General features: G+C 42.8%; 1 protein-coding gene across 1 annotated transcript; it reads left to right on the forward strand.

Moving 5' to 3' along the window:
* The first annotated feature begins 505 nt into the window (after positions 1-505).
* Positions 506-13,302, forward strand: WFDC1 (WAP four-disulfide core domain 1). The gene is made up of 7 exons (XM_010163713.2): positions 506-679; positions 7,050-7,245; positions 8,168-8,251; positions 9,891-10,031; positions 11,218-11,259; positions 12,088-12,162; positions 13,094-13,302. The coding sequence occupies exons 1-6, from the start codon at positions 533-535 to the stop codon at positions 12,144-12,146; spliced, it is 669 nt and encodes a 222-aa protein (XP_010162015.1). The 5' UTR covers positions 506-532; the 3' UTR covers positions 12,147-12,162; positions 13,094-13,302.
* The last annotated feature ends 6,037 nt before the right edge of the window (positions 13,303-19,339 follow it).

A 19,339-nucleotide genomic window follows, 5' to 3' on the forward strand; every position in this document is an offset into this window, starting at 1 on the left:
CTGGGGGCACAGTGGGAAACTCACAAAAGGGAGAGCCGAGTAGCTTGGCAAGTTTGGGTGAGTTTGCTAGAAGCTACCGAGCCCACCCCTCCAAGACCTTTCTTTCCCCCTGCGGCAGCTGTCATCTGATCCCACGCTTTGGCTTTGAATGGGGCTCTCTGAGGATGCCAGATGTTGGGAACAAAGGTCTAAAAATAATCTTTCCAAGTAATCTTCCCATCTATCATTCAAGAAGAGCGCGTGCTTTGTGCGAACATGTGAGCCGAGAACCTGATCTAACTTTGAGTAAAGAAGTTCAACAGCAGCTCAGCAGCTCCTGGCTTCTGCTTCTGGGCTCCTTTTTTTTTTTCTTCTTCTTTTTTTTTTTTTTCTTTTCCCCTTTCCCTTCCCAGAAGCTGCGCAGGGAAAAGCGGCTCTCACCAGCGATCAGCCCTCGCTCTCCCTCCCTCCCCATCTCCCTCCCTCCTTGCCAAGACTCTCAATCGTTTGGATCCCAAAAGCTGAGCTCTTTATTTGATTTCTCCTTGGGAAGATGGATTCCAGGGGGCTGTCAGAGATGCATTTCTGTAAAAAGATCTTCGCTGCAACCTTGTGTGTCTTAGTTTTGCTGCCAGATTCGGGCTGTGCAAGGCATCTCTGGAAGCGTGCTCTACATCTGAAAATGACGGAGAAATATGATGTGAGTAGAGTGCAGTGGGGTGATTTGGGGGGAGCTGGGTGTGCTCGCTGTGAAAGGGGAGTTTTCTTTACGTGCGTGAATCATTTCAGAATAAGGAGTATTTGAATCCGCAGGCTGTCTCTTTAGAAAAGGGTTGCATAGTTTCCCAGGCTGAACTGAACTTTTGCCACCTAGCTGCTGCGATGGGAAGATTGTAAGGCACAGTTGGAACAGTGAGGAGATGTTGGTACGGCAGCCGGCCCTGCTTTCCCTAGAAACTTCATAGGGAAGCGTGAATGGGGAGAAGGGGAATGAAAAACCTACACGTCTGGGGATAGATTTAGTGAAAAGAAGATAATGTTATTCATTGCTTAGAGCAGGGAGGAGGGTTCCCTGCCCAGTTCCTCCACTGCCTTTTGGGATAACTTTGGGTAAATGTTTCCAGCTCCTAGTGACAGTGTGTACTAGAGGGATGGTGGCACTGCCTAGGGTTTTGTAAATCACTGGAGCACAGGGACCTCCAGATCCACCATATCAGAGTAATGTGTTGATGTCACATTAAGCCACCTTCTTATCCTCAAGCCATCACAAGTAAGGACACACCAGGGAAGAGCAGGAGACTTGCTGAGCAAGAGAACAGCATGGAATTGTGGAGGCTGCAGTGTCCCCTGTGTGCCCAGGGAGTGCTGGAGCACTTGCTGTGCCTGCCCAGTGTGTTTGGGGGCAAAAGAGCCATTGCCAAATCTGCAGTGGTACTTAGAGCAGTGCTGGAGTTGAAACTGAGGCAGCAACAATTTACTGTGAGTGGAGAAAAGGACAGTGCTGGGTCTTGTTCTGGTGTGTCTGGGCCAAAAGACTGTTAGAGATGGCCATGGAGGAAATTTTAAAAAGTATAATGGAAAATATTTTGCTAGCTTGACTTTCAGGACATGCTGTTTAGAAAGAAAAATATATTTGAATTTGAAATTTTCACTTGCTCCATTAAAGTGTCCTTAGAAGCCAGCACTGACTCAAGGCTTCTGCCTCTTGAGTTGCTTAGGTGGAAGCCCTAGCCAGTCTTCTCATGCTTGGGTTTGATTGCATCTTCCAGATATTGTATGCACATAAACAGCTCCTTGTTGTCACAAAGAGATTCCTCACCTGTTTTCTGCAGCTTTTAATTTAAAATGGATGGGGTTTTTGCCCATGACATCTAGAGTGATGTTTGGGGACAGCTACATTTGGTTTGCGCGATCGCTGACTCAGCAGTGTGACACACATCTTTTACCCATGTTGAATGAAGTGAAATATGGTTTTGACATTTTACAACAGGAAATTTTCCTCATTGTAGCCTCCCTTGGGACAGGGTATCATCCGGTTTGCGCTTTAATTGCAAAATGGTGATGTAAAGAGCTGTGTTTCCTGCAAAATCACTCGCTGGCAAGAGTATTTATTAGTATGTTCTTCTGTCATATTTCAGTGCAAAGTTCAAATTCAAGAAGAGCTATGAAATAAATGACCCAGAGAGACAGGACAGGAGTAGAACAAGAATGTACATGTTGATCTTCAGATAATGTGCTCTGTAGAGGCACAGAGCCCACTCCCCTGAGGATATATCATCCTCTTTCAATCTGCAGTTCTTCAAAGGTCTGGTTTTTCTGGCAGCCATGAATCCAGGTGCTACTGATCTGGCAAGCTCAGCCAGAATTGTTCATATTGACAGAAACATCTTATCTAAGGAAAATAGAAAATGCTTTTCTTTTTCCTTCTCCTCAAAGCCTTGTAAGGAGGAAGACATCTGCTCTCCATCCTCTTATCCACCAAGAGTCTCTTTTGGCAGCTCCCCTTGTTTCTCAGAGAGATCCTTTCTTTTCTACCAAATGCTGTATGTTCCCTAGAGTTTAAAAATCAGAGGCTGTGGGTGGAACAGCTGATTTGTGAGTCACTTAGATAGAGGAGTAACAGATGGAGGTGCTCACAGCAACATGCAGCTATACAGGAGATGGGCCATAGACATCCTCTTGAGACCCCCAGAAGGACACAGGCAAGCTCTGTAGGGGGAAGAGGTGGAGGGAGTAGGGAGGTGATGTTGTCTGGGTCCAAAAAATATGAGTCCACAGTAAGAGCAATGCATCCACCAAACTGCTGGCTGCAGAATGCTGAGCAGGTGTTAGGCTGAGAAGTTGGCTCGAGGTCTGGCCAGGAGTTTTTCATTAAGGACTCTGAGGAAGGGTGTTGGTTGGCAAGGAGGAGTCAAGTGGGAACAGAGAATGGAGAAAGAGGAGAGGGAATGGAGTGAGAAGTAAAAACTGGCAGTCACAGTGGGATGGAGGAGCTGGGCTTCAAGCTTTTAGCAAATCCATGTATTTTACAGCCAGAGGGACATTTGTCAAGTTTAGTGACCTGCAGCTGGTGTTCTGCAGCCCCTGCACAGCCTGTGGACTGTTCCCAAAGGGCGGACGGAGGGAACTACCTGGAGGTGCTCTTCAGTTCATTATCAAGACACCCACTTGTCTACTGGAAAAACTTGGGACATTCTTGGTTTTATTCCAGTGTCAACTGCATCAAGCATTTTAGAAAATAATCCAGATGCCTTTTGAAAATTTCCAGAAGTGAAGAATTCCTCGCAGCTGCTGTGCTGTTCTTCCGATGATTTATTGACTCCCTAGCTAGCTGTCATATATCAACACTGAGATACCCTCTTGGTCTCCAGATTAGCACATCTCCCATGAGAGTTCTGTCCTGCGTGTGCCTCAGAGTAACATATTAACAGAGCAGCCTTCAGCCCCCCCTTTGAAACCTGCATATGCATGTATAAGTCTTGCAGTCTATTCCCTGCCTTCCAGTCCTCTAATTGCTGTTGCACTTCTTCTTTGAGCCCACTCAAATTTTGCCATAATCTTCCAGTACTGCAGACACCAGAACCAAAACTCTTAATCCAGAGTAAATAGCAGGAGAATATTATTCCTATTGTTTTGGTCTTGTCCTTCAGATTATTTAACCCTCCTTCAGTCCAATATTTGCAACTTTGATCAGTTGATGATGTGTTTTTCCAGGACTTTTACAGAAAGGTTGGAGGGCTTTAAATTCCTCCTATTGTTTCAGAGAAAAGGTGGTTTATAGCCAGTGTCTGGAAATACCTACCAGGGGCAGAATAGTGACCAGAGGCTGGGAATAAACCTCACGTGTGGTCTTGGGGGTGGCCACGCAGAATAGGAATTAGCAGAGAATTGTGCTTTGACATAAGCCCAGGGTCCAGTTTCAGGCACAAATAATATAACAGCTGTGGGATTTTTTGGAGGCAGACTGCATCCCACAGTTACTGTTGAAATTATGGGTTGAGAATGAGTGACTGCATTCAGGTTTTTCCGAGTCATCTTTACTGACCTCCAGGGTTCCTCAGTTGAACTCTGCATTTTCCCCCTTACTTTGTTTCTGTATATCTCTAAGGCAGATATTGTCATTAAAATGATTTAATGAGTCTCCATGGGGAAAAAGCAATTTGCCTCCTGCATTGAAAAATATTCCTAAAGAAAAAGATTTTGACTGTTGTAATGATCTGTAAAAATAATAAATCTGAGCAATGCTTAGAACCAAACTGTGAATCCTGGGAGAGCTTTTAAAAAGACCTTGTGACCCATACTTGGAGACATCCTTAACCAGGCTGGTTTGGAAATGAGGGAATCCTGTTTCCCACTGGGCTGGTTTATGCGCATGTAAACCAGTAGCAATGGTTTTATTAGATCAAATGCACAAAAAATATATTTTTGACCATGAGGTTTTGAAAGAAAGGGGTTCAGAGCAATAAATGAACAAAAAAAATGGGCAGGGAGGTCATGAGGTACAAAGTTATTTGGCTAAAAATATGATATTGTTCCCAAACGGAAATCTCATTCATTAAGCCAACTGTTCATTGCAATTTTGGCTTCTTAGTTTCTGAATCATCTGTGAAGCAACTGCAGTAATTGTTTGGTGTGCTGGTTTTTGTGGGTTGGGTTTTTTTTTAATGTATCCAATATTTGCCAGTATTATTTTAGTCTGATGCAGTTGACATTTCAAATAATAGAATAGTAAACTGTGACCTTCCAGGATGAGTGTTCCCTCCAACAAGGAGACCTGTTTGGTGTTTGGAACTGCATAGCTTTACCCTTAAATGCTATTTTATATCCCCAAATTATACTTGGTCTAAGCATTTTCTCTATTTAAAATCCAGCAACAGCAAAAAAAGTTGAACTTGCAAGATCTTCAGTTCAGAATGTTATTTTAAAGGTGGAGTGTTTTCATTGTTTTTCACACTTTAACATTGAAAACATCATCAAAATTAGCTTGTGAGGAGTGGGATGATGCGATAGCTTCCACCTTGCTTTACACTTTAACATTGAAAACATCATCAAAATTAGGAAATATATTTTTTCAAACCTATTTTGTGGTTCAAACAGCCTGTCAGTTCATGGGAAAACAACCTCCTGGAAGGGTTTTTGAGCAGTTCCTTGTTCACTGAATGGAAACAACTAAGGAAAAAGCAGAAGTAAATTGTTTATTGATATTGGGAACAGGGCAGGAGGCTGTTATTTGTGGAAATATTAGGAATTCTCTGTCTCTCACACACAGACACACACACATATTCTATTAACCAGCCATAGATATAACCAGGATATGGATTTTCTTTAATGTACAACTTGTGACAGAAATTAATAACTTTTCTCTATACTTCTGGCTAACACTCTGCACAACCAAGCAGCAGAGAGACTTTTCTGTTCTCTGTTTCCCCCTACCTATGGCTCAAAGAAGGGAGGCCAGCTTTGGTGTGAGAACTACCACCTTGCCAATACCATTCTACGCTATCTACAATATAGAAGTGAAATTTGTCACATCATTACCACAAACAATGTGCATTATTATTTCTTTTGGTGTCCCTTGGGATCGCCTTCATTCTCTACATTACAAATTATCCCAAGGGAGTGAAGATGATATTGTTTTCACTGTTAATTGACTGCTGCTTGGTCACACGTAGCAGCAGAGGCCATATGGGCCGGCAATCAGTCCCCAGGGCAATGGACCTCCTAGGGCCTCTCCTAGGACATTTTTTTGGACAGTACATGTGAGGACATGCTGTTTCACAAGGCACACATGCTCCACGGAAGCTTTTCAACAATGAGGTTGTAGAAGCATGTAGATAAAGAGGGATATTAGTCTCACCTCAAATTTCTCCATAGCCTGATGGTGAAATTTCCTAGAGAGCCCCTCAGGGACAGTTGCACCACGTTGTTTCTTGGAATAACAACCCCAGTATTTCGGCATTGATTTCATAACACAACAGTGATCGGGCCAAGTCTATATAGGACTCAAACTCAACAGCCTCCTAGTGAGTGCATGGCAGCACTTGCTTCATACCTCTGGCTAGATGCTGATCTCTTTTAGAAGTGCAAATCCAGAATCCATCTTTTGATTTGATTAGAGTATATTAATGGTTCTTAATAAAACTGAGAACTTGATTGCTCTTTCTGAGTACTTTATGCTGCTCTGGGGAGCTGAGCTGAAGCCCACAGATGAGTAGTTAACCATAGGTGAGAAAGGAGTGGGCTTGAGTGATTCACCTCTCTGTTGGAGGGAGTTGGCTTCTTGCTAAATTGCCACCAGCGTGAATAATATCTGAATGCTGCCTCTTGTAAATGTTTCTGGTAAACTCCTGTACCTGTTAATCCACTTTAAATCTCCCTTGTCCTTTTGGTGTGCAATGAGCAGCTGGGCTGCTCTCTGCTATAGTCAAACACAGCCTCATTTTCTTTGGGATTAAACTGACATCACCCACACAGATCTCACCCAGATTATCTCATGGTTTAGAAATAGACTCTAATTTAACAACCCAGGACCTCACAGTGGATAAGCTTGAAAGATTTTGTACCAGTCCTCTACAAGTTCTGGTCCAGAAGAAGATGATGAAGGTAGAAGGAGCCTATTGAGTAGACAGGTGCTACCTGGGACATTAGTTCCAGGTCCCATTTGGGGATGTAACATCAAAACAATACAGTGTCATCATTTTCACTGCTTTACTATCAAAGTGTTTTGGTGTGCTTGTCATGAGGATGCCTGGAGCCTTTCTCTCTGTTTCCCAGACAAGCATAAAATACTTTAAAGGATTTTTTTTTCACCTCTTCATTGTCATTACAATAACCTTAATTACAAAATGAATCCCACACAATAATTTGATGGTTTGGTGTTTCCAAAGCAGTCAGCTGAGGTGCTCTCTCCTCAGTGTGCTGAAGACAGGGCTGGGGGAGCTGAACAGTGAATTCTGCTCTGTAATGAATACTTGAAAACCACCTTGAAAACCCCTCTTCTCTTTCAACTGATGGGATGTTTGGTATTCACCTTATGCCAAACCTTTGTTTCCTTTTCTTTTCTTTACAAGGATTATGAGTACCCTCTTCATTCTCACAGTTCCCACTACCAGAAGAACGACCGCTGCCCCCCACCACCCCAGACTTTGCCTGACCGAGCCTGCGAGGTGCCCAGCTGCCGGTCGGATTCAGAGTGTGAAAGGCACAAGCGCTGCTGCTACAACGGGTGCATCTATGCCTGTCTGGAGTCTGTACAGCCACCACCAGGTAGAGTGGGCCCTGTGATCAAACTGGTAGAGAGAAGAATGCAGGAATGATGGTAGTCATCCCCATGAGCATCAGGTCTTGGGTGGGAGGCACAGTTTGAGTGTGAGTCGAGGATAAAGCTTCAGTTCCAAACCTCTGATTTCTGGGATGATTGCTGAATCAAGAAACTCTCTAAGTCGAGCTGATGGTACAAAATTTCCACCAGCACAAATGGTAGAAATCATTTGAGGACAGTTCTTTTCCTGGGATTATATATTCAGGAAGAGAAGTCATCCCAATCTGAATTAGTGCTCACAGAAGCCAGGCAGCCATCTCATCTGATCCATGCCATGAGACTGGAGGATGGGAAACAACAGCTGCTTTGGCCTTTATGACACCAGGTTCCTGGGGCCCTGCATAACATCCATAGCTCTCTCACTACTGGGACAACAAGAATATTGGGGCCTACAAGAAACCTGGGGAAGGAGTTTTTACAAGGGCAGGGAGTTATAGAACAAGGGGAGATGGCTTTAAACTGGAAGAGGAGAGGTTTAGATTAGATATTAGGAAGAAATTCTTCACTGTGAGGGTGGTGAGACACTGGAACAGGTTGGCCAGAGAAGCTGTGGCTGCTCCTCCCTGAAAGTGTTGAAGGCCAGGTTGGATGAGGCTTTGAGCAACCTGGTCTAGTGGAAGGTGTCCCTGCTGATGGCAGGGGGGTTGGAACTGGATGAGCTTTAAGGTCCTTTCCAACCCAAACCATTCTGTGATTCTGTTCTATGATTCTATGAACACAAGTATCTTGCTGAAATCTCAAATCAATCCTTCAGCAGCCTGGCAGCCTCGCCACTGGCTGTTAGAGGAAATCTGTGACTTTTCCATAACTGGTGCCCTGTGGCTTCTCCACCTTGACTCTGGGGTTTCTTGTTTCTGACTTTTACAGTTTTAGACTGGTTGGTTCAACCCAAACCCCGCTGGCTGGGAGGAAATGGGTGGCTTTTGGATGGTCCAGAGGAAGTCTTACAAGGTACAGTACATTTCACTCTCTTCTCTGCGATACTGGTAATTATGCAAAAGCAATAAATAATATATTCATCATACACAGGGCTTGCCAGGTTTGTTGGAATGCTGGGGCTGCTGGTATTTGTCTGGAGTTTCTGTAGGAATAATGCTGTGTTGTGCATTCGCTCCAGCAAGCTACATTAGTATCCATTCTTGAAATAAGTAGAAATACACATTTTTTTAGAGAAAGGCTTTGCCAACCTACAGAGATTTTCTGCCAGCTGCCTAATAGACTGTGAGCAGACTTGGATTAAGAGATCTTTTAATCCAGAGTGGCCTCGTACCACAGATGCCTTGGGCTGGGGCTCTGGCTCCTGATTCTGAAGGCTGCTTTGAACGAGAGCCCTGGCAAACTGCTGCAGAGTTGTGTCAAGCTGACATGGAGCTGGGAGCATCTAAGCTTGGAGACTGCTAATGAGATTGGGCTTCTCAGTTTAATTCCACAGAGAAAGGGGTTTTTTTAATTATTTTTTTCCAATACCTCAAAGTGAAACAAGGAGGGAGTAGGAAGGAAGGAAGAGAAGTTTTCTTCTATGAGACATCCCCAGATGTACGTGTGCCTCAAGTTCTTAATTTCTTCATGGAAAGGCTATTCCAACTTTTGATCAGCTTTAGTCAGACACAGGTAGTGCCAATAAATTATCCTCTTTGGTCTCACACAGATGGTATCACCAGACCTTGACTCTCATCTATTATGGAAACTCCTAGTTCTTCAAGAGAAAATTCTGCCTCCAGCTCGTTGGAGTTGCACTGCTAGAAATAAGATAAAATAGGTTCCTCCTCATCCATCCCTGTCATGCTTATATTATTTGTTCTTATCTTAACACCTTCATCTCAGCTTGAGGGAGTAATTAGTGAAGTAAGAACCATCAGTCATGGCATGAAAATTACAGCAGAGGTCTATGAAATTAAAATCCTGGCAAATGAAAGAGCGGAGTGTCCCTACATAGTCTGTACATTTAATGGACACAAACTGCTTTACTTCCTTATTCTGCTCTGCACTTGCTGGGTCTCCAGGATCAAGGTGGTTAAAGCCTCCATGTGTAACAGAGGGTGGTACTGACTTACTCCAGAGTGAGTCACATCTGAGGTTTGAATCCATCAGTAAGTTAATGGGTGTGGAGCAAAGAACAAAGCAGCAAACTGCCACCTTCCTGGTCACGTTTCCCTGATTCCTCACCCAGCCTGAAACACTGGCTGGAACAGACATATGGCTGCTTGGAGGGAAAAAGCCACGTGGAGGGACTGGAGGGACCACCCATCAGTTGTGAGCATGCTGGGCACTGGTGGTCTGTCTTCACCACTCTCCAGCCCTTGCACAGACCATGCACAACAGGCTGTGGGGAGGGTGTTGGTACAGGTAATTGGGATGACCTGAACTCCCCGTATCGGGTTAGACACGTCAGGTTTTTGTGTAAGGTGTGAACTGGATCACTTGCTCTGCCAGGCTTCTTTGGAGGTGTTAGCTCCTTGGTACCCCTGCATGGGAAGTAGTCTGAGATCCTATCTGGGAGGAGATGTAGAAGAAGTTGGCCATGTTGGCATATTTTGGTTACCTGTGGGTATCAAAGCCATGATTTATGACCTGTGGTCTTCTTTTGCAGCTGAGGCCTGCAGTACCACTGAGGATGGAGATGAGCCTCTGCATTGCCCCACAGGCTATGAATGCCACATCATCAACCCAGGCAACACAGCTGAAGGAATCCCTAACAGGGGCCAGTGCATCAAGCTGCGTGGAAATCCAGGTCAGTGGACTGGAAATCTCCCTTCCTTACCTGTTCTGTCATGCAAACGTGTAATGGACGGTGCACTCTCACAGGCTTTGAAGGACATCTGGTGGTATATGTGTCTTCATGGGCTTCCTGAGCAACCCAAGGCAGTACGTGACAGCTGAGCTGAGACACAGTCCCCACTCTCCAGCAATCTCAGGTCTTTACTGTCCTTGATGTTGGCTGAGCTATGTGAAATACCCAAGTAAGGGGACACACTTGTGTGCTGGATGCCAGTGTCCTCTGGGATGGTGTAAGCAGAGCAGGTAGTAACCTGCACGTGCCATTATTACACAGCAGAATAAATAGAAATATTTATATATTACTACACACTTCACTAAGAAGTTTCAAATTCCAGTTCTGACTTCTAACCTTGTTTTCTGCATCCAGAATGTTGTTCTTTATATTCTACTGACACATTTGCCCAATAACACAACTTATATAGGCCAAGCTATTTTCTAGGAAAGCTCAAAACACATCTGGGTATGTGTAACTTCATTGAATAGTAGGATATGTCTGTCTGCACTGGACTACAAATCATCTCAGTGTAAGGACATGAGATACCAGTTTTGCCATTTGGTCACTGTAAAAGCCAGAGGAAGCATCAAACCAGATCTCTGAACTGCTTCCATAAAAGACTAAGAATTTTTCCATTTCTAATTGTTTGGCTATTTCTTGTATTATTTTATATCTTTTTCTTTAATAATGTCCGTAGTAACAAATGTAATCTGTAGCTACACGGCTCTTAGACACAGGGTATTTCTAAGAGCTTTAATAATGGTAAACAGAAAAGCCTAGCTGGAACTTGAATTATGTAGCACACTAATAGATAATCTTAAATTCTATGCAAATTTTCTTTCATTTAAGAAAGTCTGTGATTCCTTCACTCGTAGCTACTGAAAAGAATATAACATGCTAGTGGCCAGCAGTTAACCACTCTCAGGGCAAGTGAGTTGTGTCCTCATAGTTGAATAATCTAAACAGTCTTCTAAGAGGTTTATATCAGCCTTATGCTACTTCCACTACACTCTTCCAATTTCCTATCTGTGAGGTTATTATTTCCATGTCTCTAATTTAGCTGTGCTGTAGACAGAAGGCTGGAGTTTAACACAAATAACGAAGGCTGACTGGATACGTTCTCATTATGTACCTTCTTTTTCAGATGGACGCAACCTGAGGCACAAGTATTACAAGGAATATTTTGGTAAGCTGCTGGCATGAAGTGTTTGCTGTTATTAAGATTTATAGTTATTGCATTGCTTACAAGGAATTTGCTGCTTATGAAATGAAGTTGCACAGCAGAAAGAGATTCTTTGGCCTCAACTCTCCATGACTTGCTCAAAAGGTCTTATTTTAAGATCTTCAATGCCCTGACTATTGATTCTTGGGAATCAGTATCTCCAGCTGTGACACAGCCTTCTGCCAGGGTTTCCCACCCAATGGGTGAAAAACACCCAATTCAATATCCTTTTGTTATTTTTAAGGATATCTTTGGAGCTTTGCTCATGGCCCAGGACTCCTTGCAGATGAACACAGAACTCTGTCAAAAGCAGAGTCTTTTGCCAAGAGCTTGTATCGTGGTATGTGATAAGAGATGACTGGAGCCCAATGAATCAAGCCCTTGTTGTCATCTGCAACCACAAGAAGTGTCAGGTCCCTTGCACAAAGTGATAGAACTGTGTCTCAAAGAAAACAGGAGAATCTTCCAGATCTCTTTTCTCATGGCTTCAAAGCTCCTGCTTTCTCTAACTCTTGGATCTAGAGGGGGACAGTCAGATCAGATTGGAAGTGTTATTCAGATATAACTAGACAATATCTTTGATTTTATAAGATTTACAAACAGCCAAATTTGGCCAGTTTAGCTGATAGAACTATGGAAGGATTTCCTTTCCTCTGTCCAGTGGGCTATTGCAGCTCTCCCAGAGAACTGCTACATAAGGAAACTAATAAAACTGTACTGCTTGGAGAATCTTGAGAAAACATTTGCCACAGACTAACTTAAAATCTAACTGTGCTGATATTTGTTTTACAGGAAGCAATTCCAACAATGTGGTGGGCTACGTGAAAAACCAGCAGAAGCATTTAGGCTAATCAAAGGTGTGCCTGGGTAAGCATCCTGTGAATAAAGGGGAAGCTGGGTAAAAATGGTGCTTAGTATGCAATTATTTGAAGAAATGGTTGGTGGAGGGTGAAGTTACCTCTTTTACACCAGCATAAGGACAGCACCTTAAAACTATGTAGAGGTGCATACCTCAGACTTCATGAATTGAGCTAAAACACCTCTGCTGAGAAATAGATGGTGCTGTAAAAGTATCCTGAGAATCTGTGGCTTTGGACATTGAGCTCTGCAAACTGTCCCTGAAGAAGTTAATACCTTTCCCAACTCCCACTCTACCCCTCCCACTTTTTATTCTAATTTCACACGATGCACCTGATTTCTTTGAAGAACCTTCGCCTTGTGGGTGTTTAGAGGATGGAGTGACTTTCAGGATGAGAAAATAAATGCTGCAAAACTTTATGAGCCTTAAGATTTTAAACTTTCTGTTTAGGGGGCTTCTTCTCATGCAGGTATAACTGCTCCTGCAAGATGAATTAAAAAGCTCTTTATTCTGGATTGATTGCAGTAAGAGTCAGTCTTGTAAACACTGAGGCATATGGATGATTTTATGGGGTAACTTTATGTGTGTGAACAGTGACCCACTCATGTGAGTAAACATATTCATATCTGGCCAGAGTGAAGCCAACTGAAAAAGCTCCGATCTTTTTATCAGGCTTTGAATTAGGCAAGAATTAAAATATTTATTATACCAAAGGTTCTGTCCCAAGATAGTTTTCTCAACACTTTCAGCTTCACTTTAAAACTAATTTGAGCTTAACTGGCAGTTATGAAAACAAAGCAGTTCAGTGTGTTTTTTATGTACCTACGTCAGGCTGACTGTTAAGATTACACAGCTACATAAGGACAAGTTCTGTGCAAACATCCCAGGAAAATAAATATTTTAATTCCTTTTGTTTTTTTTTGTTTGATTTTCACCCAGCTGGACCACTCTGTTAAGCAGCTATCAAGGAATGCTTTACCCAACAGTTTTCTGCTTTGGAAGAATTCTGGTCCCAGATCTGCACGAGCACGTCTCCAGCATTACCCTGATCCCTGCCCACCAGTGATAAAAAGACTTTGTTGTTCAAGAAAAAGGATGGGTCTAGATTTTAAGCCTATCAGCAGGGGGAGAAATGTGATTCCCTGAAAGAAACCACCCCATTTATCAGCTGTCCTTCTGCCAATGAATGAAAATACCTCTGAGGAGATCCCTATGAGCCACAGCACCATTATCAGGCTGCTGGAACAGAGCCTGCCTTTTATGTGCATTTTAAGTGACCAAATCAGATTTCACAGCCATGAACATAATATCATAAAAATGAAGTGACGTCAGAATTGTACCTAAATATCATATCTACGTTGCATTAAAATAGGCAAGAATGTAAGACTAAAGGGGCCTTGTGGATCAAATCCAGCACCTGCCTATCTCCAACAACTACTTTAAATAAGCCTTTTCATAAGCTTAAAGTTCAAAGAAACCTGCAGATTTCTTCTTTTCCTATTTATACCTAGGGCTCACCAGGTTTGACACCCAGTCTACAGGCCTAAACCTGACATCTTAAGAATTTGAGGAACTCTGAGCTAGGAGAAAAACAGGTTTTATATTTTTTTAAATTTTTTAGGTTACTCTCCTTTATCTTCTCAGTCTGGTGAGCTGCAGATTGAGAGCTAATGATGGAATAGTTTTCTTTCTATAATATCTAAGCAGACACACATGCATGCCAGTCTCCTTAAGTTGTTGCTTTTAGTCATCACAGTTAATACTCACAAAAGGTACATCTGCATTTTGTACCTGCAAAACCTCAGCAAGAGGGCTGAACTCTGGATTATTTGTTGCACATATTAGAAAAGCAAAAGCAGGATGAATTTGTGTGATTAAAAGGATTGTTTGGCAGATGAGCACCTGCTCTTTAGAAGTCCTTTACTTTTATGTTGACTTCCATAAATCCTCAAAGTCAAGTTATTGGTATTTGGGCCTTACAGCTTCTTTTAGCTGTTTAACATTATAAAATGCAAACCACATTTTCTATGAATGATTTCCTTTCCTGTGACAGTCCTAAAGGGACAGTTGCATTTCATTTTGTCAAATCTGCCAGAATTGCTAGGCAAAAGAAGCCATGTTTAGTATGTGTCCCCATCTGCATGCATAAAATTAGCATTTTAATATGCAGAGTAGTAGCTGTGTATATGAATGCCCAATTCACAATGACAAGTGCCTTCTTCCACCCACAGACTATGGGATTTTCTTCCACTCACCAAATGTTTTAAGCCAAAGCTAAGACGCCTATAAAACTTAATACTTTGCATGTGACATTTGCAGCTGGAGAGATGAAAGATGCCAAGCTGCTCTGCTGTTTCCTCTCATAAACAGGCACACTCCTCGATGCTTTACAGAGCAAAGGAACAGATGAAAGGCTCCAAATTTTCCTAAATATCTTCATTGGTTGAACTCCATTCACTTCTTTCTGCCTTTGTTCCAAGTTCTAGGTATTAAATGCAACATCATATTCTATTTCTAAAATTTTATCATATACCGCTTCATAGCTTAACTCCTCCTGAGAGACAGGAGTCCAGCTGTATTTTATAGTTCCAACCTCAGTGTAGGCCAGAAACTTGTCGCTTTGCCACTGACACTATTTGACAACACAGCTCGTAACTTAAGTCTTGATGCAGCCTTGCTCCTAGGTGTGGCTCAGTGACACGGGTTGATTTTTTTCAGCATTGTTTTTTGGAGAAAAATCAAATTCTGATTAAATGAGCAAAGCCATTCAATGGTTATTGCTAAATCCCAAAGAGTAAATGCCAAACTGCTCTATTTTAAAATAAAAAATTCAGTGCCTCAAAAACATCAGAGGATCCAGTTGAAAAGCGTGTCTTGAGCATTAAAAAATTTGCAAGATTAAAATTTTAGATCTCAACCTAATCTTGCAAAGCATCCAAAAATATGCTTAATCTGAGTGGACACATTCACTTCAGTGGCTGATTTTTGTAGCTACAAAACCACATGTCTGACTACTTTGCTGGATGGGATGGTGAAGATATTTTCTACTTATAAAAGGAATTTTTAGAAAAGAAAATTGTCAAATTAATAATTTGTTGATGAATTTCTGTTTACTGGGTGTTATCAAAGACATCACCCTTCCTTGTGGTGCTATAATGCTTGGGGTTTTTTTTTAAAGTTAATTATTTTCAAGTTATTAATTGTCAAACTCTGAAACAAAAGCCACAGAAGAGACTTGTATAAATGCTGTGTTTTCAACAGTGACTTCCATCACACGTTGGAAAGAAAACACAGACCAGATGAGTTATCCTCAGCTTATCTTCTCTCCAAAGACAAATGGCTTGACAACAGTGGTCTTGTGAAGCTCAGTAGGAAATCACTAGCGTAGGTTGGTTTTAATGTTCCCATGTACACTCTAAAGCATGTTTGGTGCTATAATAAACTTCCCGTGTATCACTGTGTGCTGGCAATCCTCACAGCCTCCTGGATCCTCAAGTGCTGCTGGTGGTGCCGGTGGAGCTGCTCTGCCATGCAGTAGCTGAAGATCCATGGCAGCCCCAGGAGCTCCTTCCTGGTTTGTGCCCCTGGTGCTTAGACATGTACAGGTCCTGCCACTTTGGTGCTCAATAAAAAAGTCACCAGTATGTATTTCAAGTCTGTCTAGTTTCAGTTGTGTGTTCTTGATGCACGCTTGGCTTCAAATTATGAAAAAAAAGGACAAATCTTTTAAATTTTAGTAGTTGGGAGAGCTCAGAAAACATAGGCATGGGGAGACAAAAGTCATTTTGTCCACTGGAAGGGAGGTGACAACCCCAAAACACATCCACCACCAGTGTCTCCTTCCTGGGGGGCCACCTTTGTGGGTCAGTTCTTGGTGCCTTCATTTCGGTAGCCCAAACAAGAGTTGATGGACAGTACTGTCCAGATGATAGTGATGGTGACCCAAGTAGAAGGTGAGCCTTTTACTTGACCCATCATTTTCCGTGTTGATTCAGAGCTGTTGTTCACTGCTGGGCGGGTTTGACCTGCCAGCTCAGGTGGTTTGTAGTGCACAAGCAGCTGCTCAGACAGCTTTGCAGGAGGCCAAGGCTTGTTCAAAGGGTGGAAAAGCAAACCAAGTTGGAGACCAGCGTTGGGCTGGTGCCCACTGCAGGATACCAGAGCTGAAAGTGGAGCCTGGCACTGAGAGGCTGGGCTGCTGAGCACTGCATTTCCAGGAGCAGACAAGACTTCACGGTCCCACCAGCTCCACCCATGCCAGTCTTGCTCTACCTGCTCAGCTGGGGTAGGCAGGACTCCTTCTGCATTGCTCCCCTTCTTCCCTGAAACCGTAACAGAGAAGTCACAGAGAGACAAACTGCCTGAAATTCAACCCAGGTGGGAACAGTGGTAGGTTTCATTGCTCTGAAAAGGTTCTGTGGTTTTTGAGAAAAGACCAGCTAGCATTAGGTGTCAGGGTAGCTCTTCAGTCTGGCAGTGAAGTCATTCTTGGGATCACTAGAACTTATGGCAATGGTCATCTGGCCTGTTTGAATGGGGAGATTATGAAATGTCTGTAAACAACTTGTACCTCCTGATGTGAAGTATAAGGTGGACTAAGTACCTTGGCTTTCAAAAGAAGGACCTATTTGGTGAACATCACAAAACTATGTTTTGATTTCAACTTGTTTCCATGTTAACACAAGCAAATATAGTTTCTGTGATGTAACTGGCTAATGGTTGTTGTGGAAAAAATATTGTGTGACCTAAGGCATCATCTGCAGATGACACTGAAGTGCTGTTGGTGTGTCCATGAACTCAGCAGCCAGAATCAACAGGAAAAACATTCTAACAGATCTTCAAGGAATCAGAGGTCTGCATTAAAACCACGGCATGCATCTTTAGGTTGGCAGTCTGGAGAAATTCTAAATACGAGAATAAAAAAAGCTGTAATTTTGACATGCCTGTTTCAGGGCTCTATTAAGCTTTGTGGAGCAGATAGGTTTTGGTTCCCCTCAGGAAGTTGTTCCATAGATTCATGGGCAGTGAAGATGCCTATGAGGTTGAGACAATCCATAGAAGAGTCTTTGGAGACTGACAGTTATTCTTTGCCCACTCTGTAACAGGGATTTGTTCACGGAGGGGGGTTGTTTAATTCTCCCACCGCACACTGTCTACACAGGCTACGTTTTTGTCTGGAGGTGGTGTCAGGTGAGCATCAGTTGTCTGTCTATAGCAAAAGGATTTACATCACCACTTTGTGTCTTATAAAGATAAACAAAAAAGACATCTCTAGAGTTGAGTCTACAGAGGTAAGTCCTGCTTCTTCCCATTATTTTCTCCTTCTTGTTACCTCTCTCTGCAGACAAAGTAGCAAGAACCAGGGGAGAAGCTGTACAAAACAAAAAAGACCTTTTGACAGTTTCCATGATGGAGATGTGGATGGTGGGGCTCAGTTTATCTGGCCTGAGCCACCCCACCAGATGAGTCTCCCAACCTCAGCAGTGGAGGCTGTGCAAACAGAAACCAAGAGATTTAATTGAATTCCCCATTCCTTCCTGGTGACACACCTAGGGACAGACCTAAGGATCTTACCCAGCTTTGATCAGGTGTATTGACAAGATGGAAAGGAATCGTGGCCCAAAACTTTGTTCTTTGCTTTTATGACCGGGAGAGGAGGATGTTCTGCCCAGGGACCTGGGAAAAAATGCAATCTGAAAGCAGAGTATTTGGATTTTTAGGTAGCAGCAAACTCAGTATATTCTATCCATGCACTAGAGTTGTTTTCCCTCAAGGTGGCACAAGAGGAACACAAGTGTGACGAGCTCTGGTTATGGGGAGGGAAGAAAGTGAAGGAACTGTGAGTTTTGAAGAGTAGCAACCTGCCCTCATGGCAGCAACCTTTGGGGCTCGTGTAATCCCAGATTACAGCTGCTTTGCTCTGTGTGTCTTCATAACAGGTATTTTCTATTTATTTTTTTTTTTAAAAAAGGTTTCCTAAATAACCCACTTAGAACTGGAATCTGACCTTGAGCTTTGTTATGCAATTAAATAGGAAATATTATAAAGGTACTGAAATTGGGCTGTGCATTATATTCTTATAGTGTGAAAATTATATCCTGTACCAGCATGAAGAAATGCAACTTGTATTAGTGTTGTGTTCTTTAGCTTATAGTCTTGATTGAGTTTATTCCCAATATTTTCTAAGCTATGAGGTAGGAAAATACATGAATTTTCCTTTAGATTTCCAAACAGGCAGAGAGAAGAGAAGAGAAGAGAAGAGAAGAGAAGAGAAGAGAAGAGAAGAGAAGAGAAGAGAAGAGAAGAGAAGAGAAGAGAAGAGAAGAGAAGAGAAGAGATTTCAGACCATTCAACAGTTTTCCAGAATGTGTGGTGAACAGTCAGCAACTTTTATTGAATTTCACTGGTGCAAAAATGTAATTTCATGTCACAGAACTGAATGAACACAAAGATGACAGTGAGGGCCATGGTCCTGAGCTCACACAATACTGTTTCTCCTGAGCTGCAGGTCTGCTGGATAATAAACCAAAACACACCAATTATTGTGGAGCATCATTATGCTCATCAGCTCATATTTCTCCTTTTCTATGTCCTGTTTGTTTCAACATTTTCTTCACACCCCTCACCAAGTCATTCTCTTTTCTCAACCAAGGAAGGTGACTCCAACGCCGAGGCACAGCGAGTGCCTCCACGCCAACCCGGGATGTGGTGTCTTGGCCCGTGTCCACGTTGCACAGATTGTGGATTTTGTTCTTCCCTGGATTGTGTACACAGCACTGAGCTACATGTGTTTCCACAAGCAGCAGCTCTTTGCCAAGAGGAAGAAGTTAAATAAGGAAACTGTCAGTGAGAGCCTGTTGCTCAATTAGCCGTATTGTCAGCAGCACTTGGCTAACGAGAGCCACTCTTGGGACTGCACGGTCCATGTAGACATCCTGCACAGAAGGACACCCAGGCTCCTCATGAGTGGCAGATCCCTTTGCTCTATGGCACTTGCAGGGATGATGGGTGAGGTTTTGGGATGAGAAAAGCAAGAGCAAATCCAAGCAAATCTTTTTTCCTACCTGCCCAAAGAGGGGGAAGATGTTTTTCACCACTTTCCTATCAGAGACATGAGGAACGACTCAACATGATCCCAAGGTTATGAGTACTACAAACACACTCAGATGAACAGAAGAATGTCTT

This window comes from Antrostomus carolinensis, unplaced genomic scaffold (assembly GCF_000700745.2).
Source record: "Antrostomus carolinensis isolate BGI_N321 unplaced genomic scaffold, ASM70074v2 scaffold7310, whole genome shotgun sequence".
Classification (NCBI taxonomy): domain Eukaryota; kingdom Metazoa; phylum Chordata; class Aves; order Caprimulgiformes; family Caprimulgidae; genus Antrostomus; species Antrostomus carolinensis.

What these genes read in the sequence shown, in the direction of transcription:
- WFDC1 (XM_010163713.2), top strand. Translation starts at nt 533, where the DNA reads ATGGATTCCAGGGGGCTGTCAGAGATGCATTTCTGTAAAAAGATCTTC. An exon ending in AAATGACGGAGAAATATGAT is followed by an intron (nt 680 to 7,049) that starts GTGAGTAGAGTG and finishes TTTCTTTACAAG; the next exon opens with GATTATGAGTACCCTCTTCA. An exon ending in GTATTACAAGGAATATTTTG is followed by an intron (nt 11,260 to 12,087) that starts GTAAGCTGCTGG and finishes TTTGTTTTACAG; the next exon opens with GAAGCAATTCCAACAATGTG.